This window comes from Chlamydotis macqueenii, chromosome 27 (genome assembly GCF_036417535.1).
Source record: "Chlamydotis macqueenii isolate bChlMac1 chromosome 27, bChlMac1.mat, whole genome shotgun sequence".
Classification (NCBI taxonomy): Eukaryota; Metazoa; Chordata; class Aves; order Otidiformes; family Otididae; genus Chlamydotis; species Chlamydotis macqueenii.
The window spans coordinates 4,979,360-5,001,739 of NC_141582.1; the positions used below are offsets into that span (position 1 = coordinate 4,979,360).

A 22,380-nucleotide genomic window follows, 5' to 3' on the forward strand; every position below is an offset into this window, starting at 1 on the left:
ATATAGGATTTTTTTTCCACACACTTTTTTTTTTCCTTCTTTATGCATTTTCTGATCTTTATCTAAATCTGCTACAGATTTTCCTTTACTGGTGCTTGCACTGGCATCAAGGCGCTTCATTGCGGCTGTAAAACAGCCATAAACACGGTGCGGTAACCAGAGCCGCACGAGCGATTAGGCATTCCACGTGTTACGGTTTGAGGTCTGCTGTTAAAGAGAATCGTATTACAATCCATTAACGACAATATTTATAGAATAGTTCAAAGTGCATCTTCTAGTTAAGTAACATCTGGATATTTGTGACGTTACACAAGCTACAGTTGATTCAATGAATACGTAGTTGGTGTTCGTAGATGCTGTTTGGATCGTAACCCTTCTGGGAAGTGTAAACACCAATGCTAAGAATCTCATCTTGAAATTCTTGCGGCGTTTGTTTTAATTGTTGGTAGCCACCTGGAACATCTAAGCAGCTCTTATCGACCTGATAGTTGTTTACACATACACTCAGAGATGAATGTGTAAGTGACTGCAGCTCGAGTCGGGCAGAGGGAAGGTAAGGTGTTGTGCGTGCAGCGTGCGTGCTGCTCTATCAAAGAACCTTTTAATGTGGGGAGGTGTAAAAGCCGTGTGTTCAGCAGTCTGGCTGGTGCTTACATCAGAACGTGCGTCTGTATCCTTCTTGTCCTTGAGTCAATCCCTTAAGTCAGTGTCTGGTACCTGCGTGCTGGTATCATCTGTTACAGACGTTGTCGTAATGACTTCCTGCATGTAGTGTCTTCTGGTAGGTCTTCCGTTTGTGAAGTCTTCGTATTTCTACGGCTGTTCTTTTTCCTAAGAAATTCTCATATTTCACATTTTTAACAACCCCAAATAAAGGATGGTTTTGAGGATGAGTAAGCACCTAACTGGAATTGATATCCTGACGCAGAACCGTGACACTGAGAAATGTCAGCATCTCTTCTTTCCCTTTCCCCCAGGTTACCCTTGTTCCAAGCCAGTGCTTTTGCATTCTTAGCACCTGCGAGAGCAATACTCTCCCTGGAGAAGTGGAAGTGTAATAATACAGGTAATTGTCGTTTATGCTCGTTCAGGTTTAAGTGACAAATGATCCAAATCACATACAGTGCTAAACGTTTTGATACAGAAACTGGAGGTAATAAGTGGGGAATACGAAAAATTCTCTCCTTTTACAGTGTTAGAACTTTGTGCCTTGGAAAAAGATTCCTAAAAATTCTTGTGGAATTCTGTTTCTGGGGTTTTTTTTGTGTGTGTTTTGTTTTGTTTTTTTTTTTAATATAGAAAATATTGACAAAAGAAATCTAGCAGTAGCATAAAACAGTTCTTTTGTTAACAATGTAGAGGAGGGCAGAAGGGTTCTGTAAATGTTTCTTTCCGGTATTTGGAAATAGTGAGTTCAATTAAGCCTTTTTAAGTTGAGTAGTAGTAAGTTTGAGCAATGTCCAGCATCACATCAAGACCAGCATTTTTACCTGTTTAACTCATACCTGACAGGGTTTGCAGAGCAGTCTTTGACAATATTTGGATGTTAATTTTAACTGTTTCTTTGCTAACATCATCATCCTGAAAGGTTTTGAATTTGTTTGGAGTGAAAATGTGCCATTAAACTGGTTGGGTAGGGGGCTTTAACTTAGGTTAGAAAGCTGCGGTGCGGTTATCCAGTAATAAGGCTGCGGGCTTTGCAAGACAGCAGTATAGAGAAGCAGGCTGCTTGCTTCCGACTAAAGTTCTTCCCAAGGGTCCTTTTGATTCTCTAATAACTTATATTAATATTATTTATGTGTTTATACGTCTCTCTTGAATCACTTGCAACCATCTAATTGGTTTTCCTGATGTTTTTCTATAGAAAGCTACTTAGCTTTGAGCATTCACATTTTCTCACTGGGGGAGTCAGGTTTAGCTACTGGGAAACAGCGCATGGGTTTCGGTGCCCAGGACGCGCAGACGAACGACGGTGTGCTTCAGCAGCGCTAGCTGTGTTGGTTGGTTTTGTGCGCCAAAATGTGCCGTTGTCCTGGTACACACCTTGTTGAAGGAAAATAGTCTGATAACCTTTGATGGCAAAGCAGTTTTTCCACTACTGCAGCAAAGGCTCTTTTTGAAAAGCTGAATCTTGCTCTTGAACCTTTTAACCTTCAAAAGGTGTCAGGTAGGGTTGTTACTATGGGTCAGTTCATCGTTTGGTGGGTGACCTAAATTGATGAACAACAAACGTTGCAGTACTTGATTCCTAGCGTGCAGTTGGGTAATTCTCCATTCATCCATTTATTGGAGCAGGAAAATAATCCCCAGTTGACCTCTCTTTCTGAAAGTTACCTTTTTTTTCCACTTTGGTACAGTGGGTAAAATTAGTGGTTAGCTCTTGGGGAGTGTAAGCATGTTATTACTTGATTTGTAGCACTGCAGAACTTTTATCTGGTGTAAATCACGGCTCATTTGTCTGCCACAGCTTTAGGAGAGATTTATTTTGTGTTAAACCATGGTAAAGTGGCCAAGGAATAAATACTTGTGTTTTTTCTTTTCTTCTTTTTATAAGATATAACTGTTACGAACGGAACGACAGAACTGCTTCACACTGAGCACATCTGGTATCCCAGGATACGAGAGGTAATGCAGGAGCGGCCTTTAGCTGTTGATTTGTCCGATTCCAGTTAAGTTTCTCACCTAACCATCTCTGTGTTCTCGTCTTTAAGTTGGTAATTTCTTCTTTCACTGCAATTTCATTTGAGTATATGCCTTCACTCGTTTCATGGAAGTCTTCATCTTTTCAACTTGTTCATTGCTGGACAGCAAATACAAGGAGTTAGTTACCACATTCCAAAAGATGCGCAGTAAAATGCACAAGCGAGACGAATACTCTTCGTGTAACACTTTGTGCTCACTGGGAGCAGTTCAGCTGCTGCCAGGCCACTTGCCTGCTGTCACTGTGCAGTAGGCTGTCCCGTGGAAGGTAAATACGCAGCTGGAGAATCTGGTTCATCCCTAGGTGTCTTAAGTTGGAGACTATTCTGCTGAGACATTGATTCTCCCAAGAGACTTGCTGAAATATATCAGACTCCTTCTCCACTCACAGCACTGCCGTCTGAGCTTCTCATGCTCTGCAGAGCCCAGGGTGAGGGTTATGCCCAGGCGTCACACGAGAGTGGTAGATAGCGTAGTCCAAATTCAGGCGTGTGTCATGGAATTTATCTCCCATCCCGTTGCTTTGGGCTGCCAACTTTTTCTTAATTAAAAACAACCCCTCTCTCTTCCCCATGTTCAAACCATAGCTACATCCTGCCAAGAGCCCTGCAGCCAAGAGGGCTGACAGTCTCCTGAGACCACAACGCTGCTCTAAACCAGCTTCTAAGGAGCACTTGTGAACAATGCAGCATACACTCTGCCCCTAGGAGCTAGGAGCATCACCTCCGTGGCGCCACCAACCCTTGCCGGTTCGATCTGAGAGCTTAAAGGTTAGCCTGGAACCCAGGTCTCCTGTCTGACAGTGTCATGTGCTATCCACACAACCACCAGACTGGCCCACTGGTCTGTTGTGTAATAGTTTTGTGGAGAAAACCATAAGTGTTATGCTTAAGCAATAAGTCACTTAAACATAATGAGCTGTTTTATGACGAAAAAATTGCTGAGTTCTTCTGTGTCACTGAATTCTTTTAACTGCAGTTTGTAATCCAGAGCAGAAAAAGAAATGTTTTGGCTTTACTTTTAAGATTTGACTGAACTGTCTCTTTCCCGTTCTTGTGTGTTCAGATCCAAGGTGCTATTATCATGTCCTCCTTGATAGAAGTGGTGATCGGTTTGCTTGGCCTTCCCGGCGCCCTGCTGCGGTACATTGGGCCTCTCACCATCACGCCAACCGTTGCTCTCATCGGCCTCTCGGGTTTTCAAGCTGCGGGAGAAAGAGCAGGCAAACACTGGGGTATCGCTATGTTGTAAGTACTCCTGGGTGTTCTTGGCTTAGGCCAGGGCGTCCCGGTTGGTAAGGCGTCATGCAGGAATTCTGGAGTGCCAGGAAAAAGCCAGAGTCTGCTTGGCTGCCAAAGGTAGCGTTGCCGTGCTCCCGGCACGGAGAAATACCGAGAGCAGGAACATGAGTGGGTCTGGGTAGGGTCAGCTGGCAACTGGGGAGTAAGGACAGCAGCAGCTCAAGAAGAGGAGGAGGGAAAGGACAACGGCTGCAAGTGAGGTGTGGAGACAGAGTTTAATAAATCAATGCTTGGTCTGAGAGCCATTGGCCGGGGCTAATTCAGCGCTTTAGGAAACGCGATTTACTAGATAGATTAGTGAACAATTTCTATTTCTGTTTTTATGGTGCTGTTGTATATGTTTCTTACGCTGCAAAAGTGAGCAAATACCACTGGTAGCAGTGATTTCTCATCATTACTGGTTGGCTTGTCTATAGCCAAGAGAAGGGTGTATGATGGCTGAGAGCACGTATGTTTCCCTGAATGCCGTCCGTCGATGAGGCGTAAGCAGGCAGATTTCTGTTCAGTAGATAAAAAGGCTTTTGGAGTGAATCTCAGGGTGTGCTTCTGTAGGTATAGATGCCAGGGAAATGAAAGAATTGAGGTGAGTGGGACTAACTGAGAGAAATGAGATGAAGAGAAGACAGAAGCTCCCTGCGACATGCTGTGGATGGGTACTGCATTTTAGGGGCAGGGAAATTGGCTGAAGCAGTTGCTGTATTCAGTGTATAGTGACCAGCTTTGTGCTGGCTCTGGAAGCGGAAGGAATGACTTGTTGAGATCAAATTCTGATCTGACTGATCTGTTTGTACAGTACTTTGAACATGTAAAGTATTCTGTAAGTGCAGCTTGTGATTAAAAGGGCTGGTTAATTCTCTTTTATCTCAGATATTAGCGTCATTAATATTTTTGTAATTCTATTATGTGAAGCAGCTGACCCAAAGGAACGTTTTATTTTCCTGTAAAACAAATTCTATGCAAGTTGGGACTAATTTTAAATCAATCAAGCAGACCTTTGGTGAATTGGACATGGAAACTTGTAATTAAAGTTGACATTTTGCAGATGGAAAAAAATAAATCAATTTAGGAATGGGATTTAAATATTACCCAGTCAATAAGTATTTCTGGCTTCTGCCACACAAAAATGTGCACTAGATAGTTGAAAATAACTCCATAGCCATCTAGAGCCACTCAAAAGCAATTTGATCTCTACCAGAAGCGGCACTTGAAATTGTCTTGACTTTTCTGGTGAGATAAAAATGCTGTATTGCTGTCTAGCACGGCACAAGAATACCTGTGTAAGAGCTGTTATCCTGAGTGAGCTGCAGATGCTCTTTGACAAGATTTCCCAAACAGTTTTCTGACCTCGCTTTTTCTGCCGGTGCCAGGCCGAGAGAATTTAATCCATAAAACGCATGGCATCGTGATCTGCAAAAAGGGAAGTTATTCCTGAATTGGGCCTTGCCTGTACAGCTGGCGCCCAGAGCTGTTTCTCTGGGCTTTTGGAGACTGGGTAATATTTGACAGAGTGGCAGTAAGCTATTGCCATGTAGCAATATAATATTATTTACAATAATATAATATCACATGATTTACAACTCTGTACGAACTAAATCAAAATCAAGAGCCGCCTGTCCGCACAGTTAGCATGGCAGGAGAAGAGCCGCTGTTGGGAGCGGAGCCCACCTTTCCGTAACGGGCTTTGGGAGAGATGCCAGGAAGTTTCCTGAGTGCAGGGAAAGGGTGCCGTTATCGTTCGACTCTGGTCGGGGTAAAGGCTATAAATGACACCCTTCTTGTGCAGAGCTCTTTGTTCTTGCGGACTGAGGGAGAATAAAGCTCTGTTTTGTTTCTTACAGACTGAAACTGATCTCAGACAGAGAAGGGAGGGAGGCTTAAAATTGCCTTTTTTTTTTTTTTTTTTTTCTTTAAGTCAGCTGATAAAAACATAATCTCAAATTTCAGAAAAGCTTTGCTTCTTCAGACAGCTTGATTCTTTGTGTAGCGTTTTTATAGCCAAACTGGTTTTGGTTTTTTCAGAATTGAGCAACCTGCCCTGGCTTTTTCTTTGTCATTGCAGTGGATGGTTATTTTAGCTGTACAGTTGAATTAATTTTTGACATGTAGAGGAGCTTAGCAGCTTTGACAAGGCGGGGAAATGCATAAGACTTGAGACATCTAGAAACTGTAATAAATTGGGTTACTGGCGAACTGCAGTTGCATGGAATCCAGATTTTTCAGGCTCTATTCCACTTCATTTACAGCTGTTTAGTGAAAGATGCATGTACAAAAAAAATTGGGGGTTATTAAGAGTTAAAGAAAGAATTTCCCTTGACAGAAGTTTTTCAAGTGCATTGGATTTTTACGTAAATTTTGAAATTTTAAAACTGTTGTATACTGAAGTCCAGTTCTCCCTTCTCTTCCCATTTGCTAGCATCAGCCTTTGCGCTTCCTACGCGGAGCAGACCTGGGCACAGTTAGAGTCGAGAAGAAGCAGGCAGCGCAGCGCCGCTCTTAGCTAACACTGCCGAGCTCTGAAGATCTTTCTTCAGTCTGATTCATTTTCCTGGTTTCATCTAGCTGTTTGCTGCTGGCCGTTGTTGCAGCGCTTAAGAGTACAAATCATGTTGCTTTGGCTTTCGTGGAATAATAATTTATTTAAAATATATTCTCTTATGATACCTTGTCTTCTGCTAAATTTGCAATGTACATTTATAGTTTGTGTCTGAGGAGCCTGAACAGCTTTGTGCTGAGAAGAATTCTTAACATATTGGTGCTAATGACATGTCTCTCTTGTCCCTCCCTCCTCCTCCTTTTCTCTCAGGACTATTTTCCTAGTATTGTTGTTTTCTCAGTATGCCAGAAATGTCAAATTTCCTTTACCCATTTACAAATCCAAGAAAGGATGGACAGCATACAGACTGCAGCTTTTCAAGATGTTCCCTGTAAGTAGTTGAACTTGTCTTCAGTTGGCAAAAAAAAACCCCTAGTTTTGTATTTTGGGGTTTTTTCTTATTTTTTATTTTTCTTAGTAATACAATAGATCACAAAGGTGAGACAAAAGCTTAAATGGGCTTATGGGAAACTTAACTAAATGGCTCATTTGCCACAGGAAATAGTCTCATATGGTAGTCTTGCCAGCTCCCATTCTGATGTCCGTCTCTGATGAAGAGTCGTTGGAGTGATGAAGGTCATGGAGGGGAGGGAAGGGGGTGGAGAAGAAGGTGCAGTGAAAGCCTAAACTGAGCCTTCCAAAAAGGGATGGCGAGGTCGTTATCTGCCGGTTTGATGAAAGCAGTACTCCATTCCCCCACATGAAAGACTGCTTTTTGTTTCTCTGATAAAGTTGAAACTAATTTACTAGTTTGTCTAAGTGCCCGTTTGGAGCCTTTCCCATTTGTTAGGTAAGAGAAGAGGCTTGCTCGAATTCTAAAACTTTTCTAACAGCACCTTTGTTAGGAAACACCTAACGGATCTATTACAGGATTTACTGCTTGTTTAGGCTTAAAATATCACTTGAGATCACGCTAGATACGTGATAGATAACTGTGCAGGAGCTGTTTGCTGGTGGTGAATATTGCCAACAATAGTTTATTTTAAACACCTCTTTTTGTCCTCTTTCACAGATTATTTTAGCTATTTTGGTGTCATGGTTGCTTTGCTTCATCTTCACCGTCACAGACGTCTTTCCCCCTGACAGTTCGAAGTACGGCTTCTACGCTCGCACAGACGCACGACGAGGAGTGCTGCTGGTAGCTCCGTGGTTCAAGGTTCCTTATCCTTGTAAGTGTGGCTGGGTTTAAGGGCTCTTTTTTCTAATTATATGCCTGTAAGTATCATTTCTGTTGTTTTCAGAAATGTTGCTTTTTTTTCTATTCTGATGCACTTTAACATGCGCTGACCTAATGACATCGTAGGTGGGGATGATGGGATTTTTCTTGTTTTCCTCTTTAATTTGATACCTTAAGGTCTCACGCGAGAAAGACACCTGAATTTGTAGAAGCCACTTGCAGGGTTTGTCTAGGTAACTCTTGACTTGTAATAACATAGAGTGGCTGTATATAAAACATGGAATTTCAGGGAAGGGTTGCTTTATCTGTATTTGTCAATATTGTGGTCAACTGCTGTTAATGTTGTACAATAACAGGGATGGGTTGTTACAACTCCTGGAGAGCTCCTGAAGTCATTGACTCTCCTCTTCTAAACAATCACTAGTGTGTGGAGTTTTTTCCAGCTTAATGCACTTCCCTGCCCCAAACACACCCGTTCTTGAATTAGCGCAACTGCTAACAACTATGCAAAAATGTCCTGACTTGCAGAAGCGGCGTTGGAATCAGGCCGATGGGCAAGTCAGGGAATGCCAGTCAAATGCTTTTCAAAGGACAAAAAAGTATTTAGAACATAAAACGCTTTACATGACATCTTGGATGTTTGTATTCTTTTGCTGGCCACCTCTTAGGTTTAAGTTTTTTAAAGACTATTTCTTATGGCAGGAGATAGAGCTGCGCAACTGCTTCACCCTTACGCTGCTCAGAAGTTAATGGGGTAAAAACAGAATAATATTCTTCTAGAACAGAATAATAGAAATTGTTAGGAATACCACTGTGTTGTTATGAGGGAGAATCACGGTGATTTTCCATAATGCTTTGGCTCTGATTAGCTCTTAAAAGAAACCACTTCTAAAGCAGTGCTTGCAAGATGTCTAATAGAAGCTTTTGGGAAAGAAAAGGAGGAAAACTTCTCCACCCTGATTAGACCTTTCTTATTTGTGAACAGTGTTCATTCACATTTGTGTGACTTCAAGTTCCTTTTGTTGCAGGAGGCTCATCTATTTCAAAGAGATAAAAGCATCAAGGCAATTGCTGTGGAAAACTTGCCAAGCTTTTCTACAGGCTTAAATTAATCTTATTTTCTCTTCTGCAAAAATGTGGAGTTGGAAGGCATTTGTGCAGTGATCGTAGCTGGTTGTTGGACATTCTCTTTGGTAGACTAAACTTGTAACCAAAGACCGAGATTTTAGAGCAATAATAATGAAGTAGCATTCGCCTGACTGATCAGAATTGTTTTTTCACAAGCAGTAGTTTGAATTCCTTCCTTCTGAACAGGAGGAATTTTTTTGGTGGGGTTTAGGGGTTTCTGGGTTTTTTCCAAGCATGATCAAAGCCGTTGGTTGGGCGGTTTTTCCTTTGCTTCTTTCATCTACTTGGACTTGCCAGACTGCGTTACTGTGAAGGGAGTTTGTTGATTCCATTAAAGATTAATAAATTGCTGAATGTTTTGATATCTAAATTGTTTTCTGTGGCACGAGAGATTTCGGTTTTCTTTTCTTCACAGTTCAGTGGGGACTGCCAACAATTTCAGCCGCTGGAGTAATAGGAATGCTTAGCGCAGTTGTTGCAAGCATTATTGAATCAATAGGAGACTACTACGCCTGTGCCAGGTTGTCTTGTGCTCCTCCTCCCCCTATTCATGCAATAAACAGGTATGTCAAACAAATATTTTCCAGTGTCCTAAGCTACTTTTTTTTAACTTTCTATTTTTTTTCCCTTGGGATGAGATAGGAATGTGCTCTGAGTTTAAATGTTCCAATTTGGTCAAACGCAAGGGCCAAAGATCTGAAATATAAAATTCAGCTGTCGTGTTGAATTATTTTGTTGCAAGTGCAGCATTGGAAGCTTAGTCCTCTTCCTGCTGGAGTCTGTGGAAGTCAGTAGTACAGTTTCCTGAGGGACAGAACTCTAAATCAGCTCTGGAATCGGGGTAGCTTGTCAAATTTACTTGAAATGCAATTCTAGAAATAGAGAGCAGCTCTAAGTGTGACTTGAATTATTTCATAATTTCCTCAGTTTAAGAACCAGATATCTAAGACATAGAAAACAGGACTCGAGTTGGTTTTCCAGGTGTGTTGGAGCTTGAAACATGAATTATAATAACTCATGTGGGACAGATGCCTTAACAGGCACCCACGTAGCGTGCGGTCATAAAGCACCATCTGAAGTTTGTCGACGCTAATACAAGTTTGATTTCTGTTTGTGATTTACAGAGGGATTTTTATCGAGGGTCTCTCCTGTGTTCTGGATGGAGTATTTGGGACGGGGAATGGATCCACTTCTTCCAGCCCTAACATTGGTGTCTTAGGCATCACAAAGGTATCTGCTTTACCTTGATTACTCAGGGACTCGAGTGTTTTCTCTCCTGTGGTGGATGGCTTATGCCATTTTCACGTTTCACAGCACCATCTTCCTCCAAAAAACTGTACTACTTAGTACTTTGTGCAGCCAGTCTTTACACAGCATTCTGAATTTACATAACCTGTCTGTACCAGCATTGTCTAATTAGAGTGCATTCTAGATAAGGACCCCAAAAACCTTATTTTCATTTGGAGTGAAGGGCAGTTAGAAAACCTACATAAAGCAGATGATGCTAAATAAGCTATCCCTGTGAAAACGAAGAAGGCAGTCCAGGGCTCTAGGCTGTTCTGAGTCGGGGCATAAACACTGTCAGCTGTAAAGAAATTGATGGTCTTTTCGACATCTTGGCTCTGAAAGCATTGCTAGAGAACTGACAGTTTTTAATGTCTCACTTGAACACACAATGAAACGCAACTTGAGGTCCTTGGGTCTTATCTGCGTCTGTCCTAGGACATTGCGCTGACCAGCTAGGACAGGAGCTGCGGTCAAGGTAACTTCCAAGCTAAATGTACCCGAGGTGTTTGTTTCCATCATGACAGGGTTTTGAAGCACCGAGTATGCTTAGGGCGTTACATGTTGGGGGGGATATCACTCAGCAAAATCGATAAGCACTTGAGGAATTCCTTTGTTCACATGCGGAACTGGCTGAGCACTTGCTGAACTGGGAGACCTTGGACTGCAGATAGATTCCCTTGATATTGTTAATTTAACCTTGTTAAGAAATATCAACAGAATTGGTAAGAGTAATTTATGTTGTAAATACGTACATCTTGTTGCATGTTTCACTTGGAAGCCATAAATCTGTTTCTTGCGTACAAGGTAAAGATGCGTATTCTCCGTTTACAATAACTCATCCCTCTGACTTACTCCATTAGATGATGAATTTATCTTCAGCCATTTTTTTTTTTTCTGCACAAAGGATGATTCTGTTCGGTTTCAGGGTGGAATAGAAATACTGATAGCACCATCTGCTGTCTGTACAAGTCTTCCATTCAGCTGCTGATGGAAATTTCCTACAACAAATTTTGGTTAGAGGAATCCTTAATGAAAGGTTTCTTCTGTTCTGTTCCCTTTCTGTTGTTACTTAATAGAACTTGATATGAATTAACAGCACTTTTTTTTATTCACAGACCACAGAAATGAGTGTAGGGTTTGCTTTGGGACTGTGAAAAATGAATGTTAAACTGGCAGCTGTTAGAAGTAACAGAGTTAACTACAGTTGGGTCTGTTCAGAGCGCATGATGGAAGAATGAATGTGTTTTATCCAGAATGGCACAGCTGGATGGCTGCGCGCCAGTGTTTTGTCTTGTTTTCCTGTCTGCATACTCATTCCTAAAAACCTGACAGTTTTTCAACTTCAATTTATATCAAAGTAGATTTTTGGCATGTAGATACTGTGCTGTTTATTTCTTTAGTGCTCCTGAGCAGAGACTGCATAGTCCTGGTGATCCTGTTACACCAGTGCAACATTTGCAAAGGCATTTCCCTCCCTTGAAATCAGTGTGCGCTTACGCTTAGAAATTAGATTTGAGGCTTCAACTGCATGCAAATACTGCAAAGTCCTGGGGCTAGCCTGTGAGCGACTTTCGTTTGATGAGAGGAGAATCAATTAAAGCTGGTTAGTTGGGGCAAAAACAGAGGCAGCTTGTGCCGTAATGTTGGTGATGAAATGGATGCTCCAGCAGGTAGTAGGTACCACGTCATGCACTCCAAATAATCACGTAAGCCTGTGTATGAGTGCCTGGGAATAAATATTTGAGCTAAATGCTGACCAGGATGCTTTCAGTAGCTTGCAGAAGGAGCTTAATTTGTTTCCTTGTAGTGATTGACCATTTGCATAATTAAATGGCACTATCATGCGGATTTTTTAAAGAATCTGCCTATTTTGTGCAGGAAGGTAATTTTAGAGCAAGATACTGGTGGTCCTAAGGGAATGAATATCTTCATAAAAACAGAAAGGTGTCGGCTAGCTTGTGGTGTTATTCTAGTGAGCACCCTCATTTACTGGTCTGGCTGCTGTCTGTAGGTGAACACATCTCACCTAACAGTTAAGGAGTGAAGAACTTGTACCCTAAAGATGTCTGCTGTATCTTTTTTTTTTTTTTTTCCTCATTTCACTCATTTAGCTCAGTCACACATGATTAACAAATCAGTACCTACTTCTTTTTGAAGCCTAATACTGTGTAACAGGACACCTGCGAAGGGCTTTGTTTCCACCTTCCCAGCGTAACGGGGGGGGGGGGGGGTGTTTTGTACCTGGTGCACCTCTCTAGGTACTTATAACACTCCTGAGATGTTGAGTATTCGGGTTTATCAACTACCACTACAACACAGTGCTAGAGAAATACTGCCCTGAAGTTTGAACACTTAAAATAAAACTGGGAAGGAAGTGCAGGCCCTTCGTTTCACAGTGTTAGCACAGCCATGATTTGCATATGGAGTCAGTTCAGTTCTGATCTCACAGAGGGATGTTATAAAATCACTTGATAATCTCTGCAGAGAAAGCCTCCAGCTCCTTCAGGTGAACTGCATGGCAGGTAACGAGTGCATATAATCTTGTGCAAAAGGGCACCAACACATGGATTTGTGGGGTTTTTTTTCCCCTACTTGCATTGCAGTCGATCCATTTGCCATCTCTCCTGGTCTGTTTGTTTCCTTTGTTGTAGATGGGACCGTTCTGCATTTCATGGCTGTTGTGACTATAGAAGTTACAGATTGGTTTAAAGCTGACTTAATGAAAACAAAATGAAATTAAGTTATGTTAGCGTTGGAGTGCAGCCATGTTACAGCTGAGCTCTCCAGGACGTTTGTAGAGGCTCTGCAGCCTGTGCTTTAACACACAAAACAATACGTGTGGAGGCTCAGAAAGAAGTTTTAAACAAAAAGAGAATAATAAAATAAAATGCAAGGCTTGAAGTTGGACTAAGTGCGGACTTGTTCCAGCATCCTGTGCTTTTTGTTCTCCTGCAGGTTGGAAGTCGCAGGGTTATCCAGTACGGGGCGGCCTTCATGCTCTTGCTTGGGATGGTCGGCAAGTTCAGCGCGCTCTTTGCATCGCTGCCCGACCCTGTGCTTGGTGCCCTCTTCTGCACTCTCTTTGGTAACGTATGGTTTTTGCTCGTCTTTGTGTACTGTGTGGCTGGTGTTATATGTATGGTGCTATTTTTTTTTAAGAAGATGGCTATATAAAAGCTGAGATTTGTTTTGTTTTGATTTAGGAATGATTACAGCCGTGGGTCTGTCTAACCTCCAGTTCATCGATTTAAATTCTTCTCGTAACCTGTTTGTGCTTGGATTTTCCATTTTCTTTGGACTTGTCCTTCCAAGCTATCTCAAACAAAATCCACTGGTCACAGGTACGTGTTCCTGCTCATTTGCATGAAGCATGCTTTGCCTTTTCCTCATCTGCAAAGTACGTGCAAGTACAAAGTAACGTAACGGGTAAATAAGAGAAGAAAGGAAGTATTATGGAGACAGCAAAAGCTCTAGATGAGAGGGCAGGAGAATTCACTGAGATGTTGAGACCTGAATTGAATGTACCAGTGGGACACATCCAAAGTTGTCCTGCCTCCTCTGGGTACGACTGTAGAGCAGTGGAAGGAGGCGATCGCCAGTGGGACTGGAGCAGACTGAAAGGGTGGGGCTGAGCTGTAAATGATGCTAACAGAATAGGGAGAGATACCAAGGTACAGCTTGGGAGCTAGGGATTTGGTTTGGGTTTTGACGTTTTTTGTCATTGCAGATGTGTTCTGAATCTGAATTTTAATGAACTCAGTTGCAGACGGTTAGCCAAATTACAGTTCAGGTGAATTCATGGAGAAGGTTTCCTGCTTTAATACTGCCTTCTCTGTAGCGGTCGTGGAAGTGTATGTCACCAAAGGAAGACTCTCTGCAGGAGTACTTAAGTTGTTTGGGCTTGTTTTTTGTTTTGTGGTTTGGTTTTTTTTAAATGAAATATTAACTAACTTTTTATAGTTATCACTTCAGAACCAGATTTAAGAGCATATCTTAATTTATTCAGAAAAAGAGATCATTCAAGCAGAGTTAGGTGATGATACATTGATGTAATGTTCTTCCGTGAATTGGTGCTATGAAGTCTTGCCCTTATAAAATCTAAAGGTTTATAAAAGGAATTCTTTCAGTCCACACGATTTTACATTATGAACATTTCTTCTTTTCCACCTTGCAGTTTTCTACTTAGTTTAAATTAAGCCGTTGTGTCTGCAGTAGGAACTGAAATGGCATTTCATGACGTTTTTGTGAGCAACTGAAAGTTCATGGAGTTACATTTTGAGTAAGAAGGGGTCCCCATGGTGGACTACATTAGTTGAAGGTTCTTCTGCATCTGCTCCCACATGGTTTTGAGTCCTGTCTGAGCAAATTCCTCAGTGAAGTCAGTAGCAAGTTTTCCCACTTGATGTGTGTGTAAATCAATAGGATGTGTATATGTATGATAACAATGCAAATCCTAATTTTTTTGGTTTTTTTCCTCCTGTTCTTCTAGGAATAGCGGGCATTGATCAAGTATTAAACGTTCTTCTCACTACAGCCATGTTTGTCGGTGGCTGCGTCGCGTTTATTTTGGATAATACCATTCCAGGTCAGCATGCGATCTTTTAATTTTATCTGAAATAGTAACTGCCTTTCTGAATGAAGGTAGCACAGCATTGTGTGGAGTCAGGAGATGAGGAAGAGATGGCTGCTTTTGTTGTTGACTTCTTTGACACCTAGAGCAGACTGCTTAACACCTGCATGCCTCAGCTTCCTTGAGAAGGCTTTGAATCTTCTTCATCTTAAGTTCTCCATCCTGTTAAACATATAAAATAGCTGATTAAAATCAAAGCAGAATATTTTTCAGAAGAAAGAGTAAAACTATTTTAAGATCCAAACCTTCTTCTGTTAATTTAAGAGTAAAGCTTTACCTCAACTTCCAGTTACAAAATAAAACAGATAATAGCCATTTCCAATGAATATTTTTTTCCCCTCTTCCTGCCTCTGTCAGGAGTCTAGATCTTTCCAGTGCTTTGCTGAACATGGTGTCTGAGACCTGGGGTTTTCTTCTCGGAACCTCTACTATGCATGTGTGTGTTTACATAAAGATGTTAACGGTTGGGATTTTTTTCCTTTTATTTTGACTTCCAGGAAGCCCTGAAGAAAGGGGAATACGGAAATGGAAGAAAGGGGTTGGTAAAGGAAGCAAGTCACTGGATGGCATGGAAACATACGATTTGCCTTTTGGCATGAACATTATTAAAAAATACAGATGTTTCAGCTTCCTGCCCATCAGCCCTACCTTCATGGGTTACACATGGAAAGGCTTCAGGAAAAGCAGTAACTGCAGGAGTTCAGATGAAGACTCAGAAGCTACAGTATAGCCTTAGCTGAAATTCTATTATCTAGTTGTAGTAAAAGATGTATTTGCAGTTTCTTGCTGATTAAGAAGCATTAAAATATATGTTTTGTATATCTGCATTTAAATTCTGGAACCAGAGCTGAGACGGATTTAAAAAAAAAAAGAAAATAAAAAAAAAAAAGGAAAAAAAAAAAAAAAAGCTTTCCTGTTGTGGGTGGTGGTAGCCAGATGTAGTGTCTCTGGGTCAGATTCACAAATGCCCCTCTGGTTTCTCAAAGTTATAGGTACCTGCGCACTGAGTCTGTTTATTTAAAATGGGGCTTGGGTTCTGGAAGTATGCTATTGAAAAACGTCACTTTTTAGGGCGATTTTATTTAAGTCATTGATGCTGGCATTTTTGGCGCATTTGTTGCTGGCAATGTTAGTTACGCCACAAAATTTGAATCCCGTGAGGAGAAGGGAAGGGGAAAAAAAAAAGGGAAAAAAATTTACTTCTAGTCATGTCAAATCCCATATACATAGTTTTCTTCTCCCTGAGTTGCACATTCCGTATTTTCAGCCCCCTGGAAAGTAGGCAGGTTGATACTGGCAGATGATGAGAGCATTCTTTAGAGTTACCGATAGTTCAGTCAGGTGTCCGGTGTTAAGGCAGAAAGTTTCTGTCGTAACTTTGCCAACAAAAACTACGACCGGCTTCTGATTGCTTAGTGCTGTAGAAGGAACCGCTCATGTTGTGTCGGTTCACATTTTCAAACGCTTACTTTGTTTAACCACCTGATTGCAGTGTCCGGGGGCAGGTTTCTGTAAAGGGACACGTGTAGCTTGAGTTCCACAGGGACGGGGATCCCGCGTTTAACTTCCAGATGGGACCCAGTACCAGCTTGCACAGTGCAGTGCCTGCGTCCTGCAAAACTGGACAAAAAGGTTAATTTCTTGAGCAGTTCTAAGCAGTTCTCATCGGTGTACACGCAGCTTGCCTGCAGGGAGAGCCACGCAGTCAAAACGCTGCCAAAATTTGCTGGGTTGGATCGGCACAGGGTTTTTTTGATGGGATGTCGAGAGGCGATGCTGCCTGTGAGCGGCTTACCCTGCATCGCCGCCTCTTCTTCTCTCGTTGTGGGGCTTCTGCAAAAGCTCGTTACTGCTGTGGAGCTGATCTTGAACGGCAGAGACACCACATCTGACGTCCTCACCCGCTGGATGGTTTAACGGGTATTGGGTCCAGTCAGGGCACCATTCAGAATTTTTTTTTCTTCTTCCCCCCCTGGAATAGTCTCAGCTCTGATGTTATGTGATGTTATGCTCATCATGCATTCATAATTAAAAGTTTTATTCATGTTTAATGTTCTTACTATTGCAAGTTAGTTTTAGACTTCAGTGTGGCCCCAAAAGCGTTTTCAAGCTGTGGAGATCATCAGGGAAATGTAGTGTGATGTAATTTCAAGGCCAGTATGCTCTACGGTGCTTGCGTTTTGTATTCCTGGAAAATCCCTAACGGTAGGTCCTGTAATTCGCTGATGTATTTATCAAAGTTTGACTACTGGACAGGAGCGCAGGAACTCTGTTTTCTCCGAGTCTACTTCCAGGTGAATGTGTTATTGGTTATTAAAGCATGGAAGGGTTGGGGTGGGGAGGGCAAGGAAGGAGCTTAACGAGTCAGTGCTGAATAGTGTAGAGTCGGAATGGTTCCGTTGGTAGCGTTCCCAGCATGCCATGGCTGTTTCTGGAAACTGTTTTATACCGCTTTTCCCATAACAAAGCATATGTTTGGTCCTGCTTCAGGGAACTTTCAGTAGTTTGCAGTCTTGGTGTCATTTGGACTATCTCGAGAGCTGGTCAGAAGAGTTACTGTGTGGTAGACAAGGTTAGTTTGCCTGTGAAACGAAGTCATTTGTACCGTTTGTCAAGTTTTCCTCGTCAGGTAGCGAGGTGTTAGATTTCCACATCCACCTGCAGGTAGTTTGAGTGCGGAGACCTCTGATCAGTGGCGCGAAGCTTCCAAGTTTCCCAACTTGATGTGCAACCAAAGATGTGTTGGAGACATGGGGGAGTTAAATAAATATATATATGTATTTAAAAGGAAAAAAAAAAAGCCACCTATGTACGGTGGTTGTAGTGATGTAAGATGCCAAAGGTGGTTATCTTGTAAATGTTGAGAAGGGGAGGCAGAAGGTTTTGTTTAAAACAGTGCCACCTGCGAAATACAGAAATGTCAATTCCAGTGATGCTGCTGGGCATCAGCCCAGTGCTGGGGTTCCCGAGGCTTTTCCAGCTGCTCCCCCCAAATATCCTCTTGATAACTTGAACGCTTACGCAGCCAGAAGGCGAGGCGGTGAGAAACAGCATTTGTCTTCTTCAGCCACAGGCGAGAGTAACGCTGGGTGTGTTCTGTCTTGCCGCCACTTGAGAATTGCCAAGATGACTTGTGACGCTTCAGTTCAATTACAAGGCAACGAAGCCGAGGATATTTTTTTTTTCTCCACGGAGCAGAACATCACCCCTTTCCCGCAGCGTAGGGAAGACTACTGGAATAGGTGAGGTCCGATTGCTCTGTTTTGCTGTTGGATTTAATTGTTTTTGTGGCGTTGGGTCCTGCTGTGCCGATTCTGTTGCCTGGCAGAGTACAGTGGCGTTCAGCTGGCACGTTTGCTTTTCAAGCCGCTTCCCTTGGTAACACTAACATAAGTAGCTGTAGTTAGCAGTTGTTTTTGTAGCCAAATCGTGTACGTAACAGCTCTCCATCTGCCTACGAGCGCGAATGTTAGAGCGTGTGTCTCCCTGGCGCTGAGAGGGGAGCAAAGCGCGGAGCTGATGCGCGGGGGCCTCGGAAGGAGACGCTCCCTTTCCTCTTTCCCACGCACCTGCAACCATCGTGGAGCTGCCGGGCGAAGACCATGCCTGGCTTTGCTTGGTGAGGGACGTAGCGGAGTTGCCCCAGGTTTTGTGCCGTTTCGTGTTTGCTGGTTACGTCCAGGCTTTGCTGCGCGAGAGTGGCTGGATGTAGAAATCCGACTGAAGATGCAATAGTGTATTTTCCTGGATAGGTTACTGCCTGCCTTTCAAACAGCTGAACTAAACAAATCCGCAGAGGGAAGACGACACCTGAGGGTGAATTAAGAGGCGATGAGGTGTTTCAACCGAACTTGTAGGACAGAAGGGCAAATATTCATGGTAGAAATATCATTTTGTCATATCAAAGATGGTATCAGTGTCTGCGAAACAAAATAACTTGGGACTTTTGTAATTGATACTCTATTGTATTTTTTTTAGGTTAAATTAAGAATTCTTGCTAACATGTTGAAACACGTTTTCTAAAGCAAAATACTTGCAAATTGTACCTATAGAAATCTAGGTCTCGTAGCTAACGGCTATGATTAACGTTGTCATATTAGAGTACGTTGGCGGAGGAGCTTAATCAGGTGCCTCGCTCAGAAAGTTCAAACTTTAAACCCAGAATTTGCTTTATGCCTTTTAATACTGACTTTAAATATGGCAACTTGGTTTGTACATGAATATTGCAGTATTTTATTTCCGTATATTAAAAATAACATTTCCGCTCAGGAGAACGATGCCGTTTTCCTGGGAGGGAGTGGTATGATTGTCATGACAATGTCATGTGATGGTAGAATTTCTTCATTGACGAATCTATAGTAGTTGTGTATACTTTATTTACCCATCTTTATGTTCCTACCGAAAACGGAAGGGTTTCTTTAGTGTTCATCTCCCTCCTGAGATCTTGGTACTCCTGATGCAGAATTGGAGCTTGCAGACTGGAATCCTCAGTGCTGCTGACACCACAGGGAGCATCGGTGAGCGCGGCCGGTCGTTTTACAGCATCGCATCCTCCGTAAGAAGCGTTAAATTGCGTCATTTGTGGTATAAACAGCACTCCAGGCACACGGGGTTTAAAACAGCCGGCTTCCAGTGGTGTGAGCGAGCCGCTGGGTGCTTACGCGCGATCTAAACCAGCCTGTGCTTGACAGGATTTGTGTATCGGTGTAGAAAACGCATGTGACAGACCAGCACAACCTGCCGTGTTTCTTTTCTGTGGCCTTCTTAAACCAAAAGCGACTTTTTGTAGTCTTTTTTTTTTTTTTTTTTTTTAGGGGTTGGGGGGAAGTGGTGGGTCACACTTTTGCAGAATTGTCCCACTGGGTGCATGTTTCTCAGTATTTCTTACGGCTAGCGGCCGTTTGGGCCATGGGGTGACAGGTTCCCCCGCTCTCACGTCTGCAGAGCTGCGGTAGGTCACTGCAGCATCGGAGGAGGCCACCAGTTCGCCAGCGTTTTGCTTCTGCCCGCCAGTCCACTACAGCGTCGTGCTGGGCCGCTTCTGCGTATCAGGGAGCCGCGTTCAGAGCCATCCCAAAATAACCCTGTCTGGTTCAAATTTGACTGTGGCTGTGCATTGTCATCCGTACATATTGATAGGAGAGATATATTTAGAATTGCCTTGTGTACTCTGGCGTTTACATCTTTCCAGGTAAATCATCTTGCTGCCAGTCCAAATTATTGTATTTTGTCTGTTTCTAACAACCTTCGGCGTAACAAACTATTGACTGTTCTTAGGCAGTGGGGATAAATATTTTTTTTCCTGACTTTTTGTGACTGACTATGGCTGTAAAACTTTTTTGTTCAACAGCAAGAGGTTTTTTGGGTTTTGTTCTTGGTTTGTTTTTTTTTTTTTTTTTTTTTGTTCTGAGATGTGTAATTCTTTTATGGAGGTTTTTTTTAATTTCGTATTTTTTTTTTCTAACATTGCTTCATTAAACAAATATTTAAAAATGTAATATTTGGACCAGATGTTGTGAATAATAGTAGATAAAGCTATTTTATTCTGTATTTTTAAAGCTGTTCAGTATAAATAAACGCGGGCATAGATGCAACTTGGCAGTGTGGCATCACATTCGTTAGAAACGTCTCCTTCGAAGCAGAATTGATGGTGTGGGAATCCAGGTGATGTGAAGACCAAGCGCCACCCAAAAATATGCCCCCAGCCATCTTCCCGACCCTTCCAGCTCTGGGTCCGCAGCTCCTGCCACGAAGACGCGTTACATTTCCTTGGTTTCTTTGGAAGAGGCGCTGCTCACAGTCCGTACCCCGTATTTCCTGGCTGTCCCTGCTTCCATGGGGCAGCTCCCAAGCTCCCTGGCAGCCGAGGGGCAGCGAAAGCCCCTGTAAAGCAGCTGCAGGGTCAGCAGTGTCGGGTGTCTGAGCAGTGTCCGTGTAGCAAAACCCAAGTGACTGATTTCCTAATTAAAATAGAAAGCAGCCTTCCACGTTCTCTTCTTAATTTCCGCTGAGCAGAGGCACTGAGTTACCCCGTCCCGAGTACGAGCAGCAGAAGTTACCAGCAGAGAAAAAAATCTCTGGTTTAGGGGGGAATTTGTCTAACTTCTTGCCTCGCCTTAGTCCTGTCGTTCCCCTTGGGCAGCCCGTAAAGATAAAGGAGCTGGGAATCGCCTTGCCTCATCCCCAACCGTTTAATGAACTCGTTTGTTTAATGTGCAGCTCTAACATGAAATTCCTGACGCCAGCCTGGAGCAGCACTGCTGCGCGGCAGCAGACGGCGCTGAATTGGGACCCGGAAAGGTCCGGCTGAGGATGCACAGCACCTTTAGACCTCTGTCAGCCGTCAGGGTGTCTGAGCTACTGCTGGTTTTAAGGGGAATTAAGACACTCAAGTATTTTTCTTAACTCGGGTGTAGCCCAGCATGATGAGTCCAAAACCAGCATCGTCAGATGGGAAAAAAAGCGGCAAAAAGCCACCAAAATCAGCAGCGAGAGGAGGTGAAAGCAGATCTGGTATCAAAGCCGGTGGAGCAGCTGTTTGAGCAGGGCAAGGGATTTTTAATCCTTCCCCAGCTGGGCTGGGTTTGGGTCCGGGATGGAAACAGCTCTGCTCTTAATCCTGATGAATCCTTTGTGCTACTGGGTCACAGCTCTGGAAATAATTGTGTTTTCTCCTCGAGTCGCCTGAATCAAAACTCAGCATCAGCCGCATCGACCCAGTAAGAAGGGCTTTACCCCAGGCAGAATCTGAAAACCTGAGGATTTTCAGAATGACTGAAACACCCTCAAACGGGGACAGCGGCCATGTTTGGAAGAAACACTTCCTAGGTACGAGCAGAGGCCTCTGCAAGAGCCGTGTCTCTTCCCGTCTGGTTCCCGGAGGCTGCGTAACCGCTAACAGATGCTCCCGAGCTAACGTGTATCCAAATGCGTGATAGCGTTTGGTATTTACTGAAAATTAGCTTGGGGGTCTTAAAGTTAAATAATGGGAAGCTGCCAGGGTGTGAAAGCCGGGAGTTTGGAGGCTTGCTCGGTCTGGGGGGAAATACTTGGATTTGGAGCTGGTGCCTTACGTTTGGGTCGGAGCGAGGTCCCTGACCTCCGGGCTCAGCTGTGGGAGCGCAAATGGAAGTAAATCCTTCGCAGCCAGCAGTTTAAAAGGCATCAGCCACGTTCCCTGCGTGGCATTTAGCACCAGAATGCTGATTTAACCTGCGAAACAGGTGCGGTACGATCCCTGCGCGGCAAAACGCAGGCTCTGCCTTGGGAGCATCCTTTTCCCAGGGGATTTTCGGCAGCCGGGAGGGATGCTGGGGCTCTGGCGGGGCTGAAGTTTTGGGTTCCCTTCCACAGGGGTTTGGTTCCCCTCGGGTTCGTGCTCACAGCGGCCGCGCAGGCCGAGAGGGGCCTGTCCCACCCTCGCAGATCACAGGGTGTCTTCACACGGTAGGAGCGGGTCAAATTCCTTTTTTTGTGTGTAAATAGATCCCTCTGTCCAGGCTCGATCCTTCCCGACCCACCGCGTGTGCGTTGAAGGCAATGAGCAGGATGTTGCAAAACCAGG

General features: G+C 43.3%; 1 protein-coding gene across 9 annotated transcripts in view; it reads left to right on the top strand.

Moving 5' to 3' along the window:
- SLC23A2 (solute carrier family 23 member 2) overlaps positions 1 to 20,410 on the top strand; it is a 68,752-nt gene extending 48,342 nt beyond the window's left edge. For all 9 annotated transcript variants that reach the window (XM_086768031.1, XM_086768032.1, XM_086768034.1 and 6 more), the window contains 11 exons: positions 978 to 1,066; positions 2,555 to 2,625; positions 3,766 to 3,947; positions 6,805 to 6,925; positions 7,607 to 7,763; positions 9,315 to 9,462; positions 10,024 to 10,129; positions 13,142 to 13,271; positions 13,390 to 13,527; positions 14,676 to 14,771; positions 15,314 to 20,410. In XM_086768031.1, coding sequence (XP_086624157.1) covers positions 978 to 1,066; positions 2,555 to 2,625; positions 3,766 to 3,947; positions 6,805 to 6,925; positions 7,607 to 7,763; positions 9,315 to 9,462; positions 10,024 to 10,129; positions 13,142 to 13,271; positions 13,390 to 13,527; positions 14,676 to 14,771; positions 15,314 to 15,546 — 1,471 coding nt within the window. In that variant the 3' untranslated portion in view covers positions 15,547 to 20,410. The remainder of the gene's footprint in view (positions 1 to 977; positions 1,067 to 2,554; positions 2,626 to 3,765; positions 3,948 to 6,804; positions 6,926 to 7,606; positions 7,764 to 9,314; positions 9,463 to 10,023; positions 10,130 to 13,141; positions 13,272 to 13,389; positions 13,528 to 14,675; positions 14,772 to 15,313) is intronic.
- Positions 20,411 to 22,380: the final 1,970 nt, after the last annotated feature.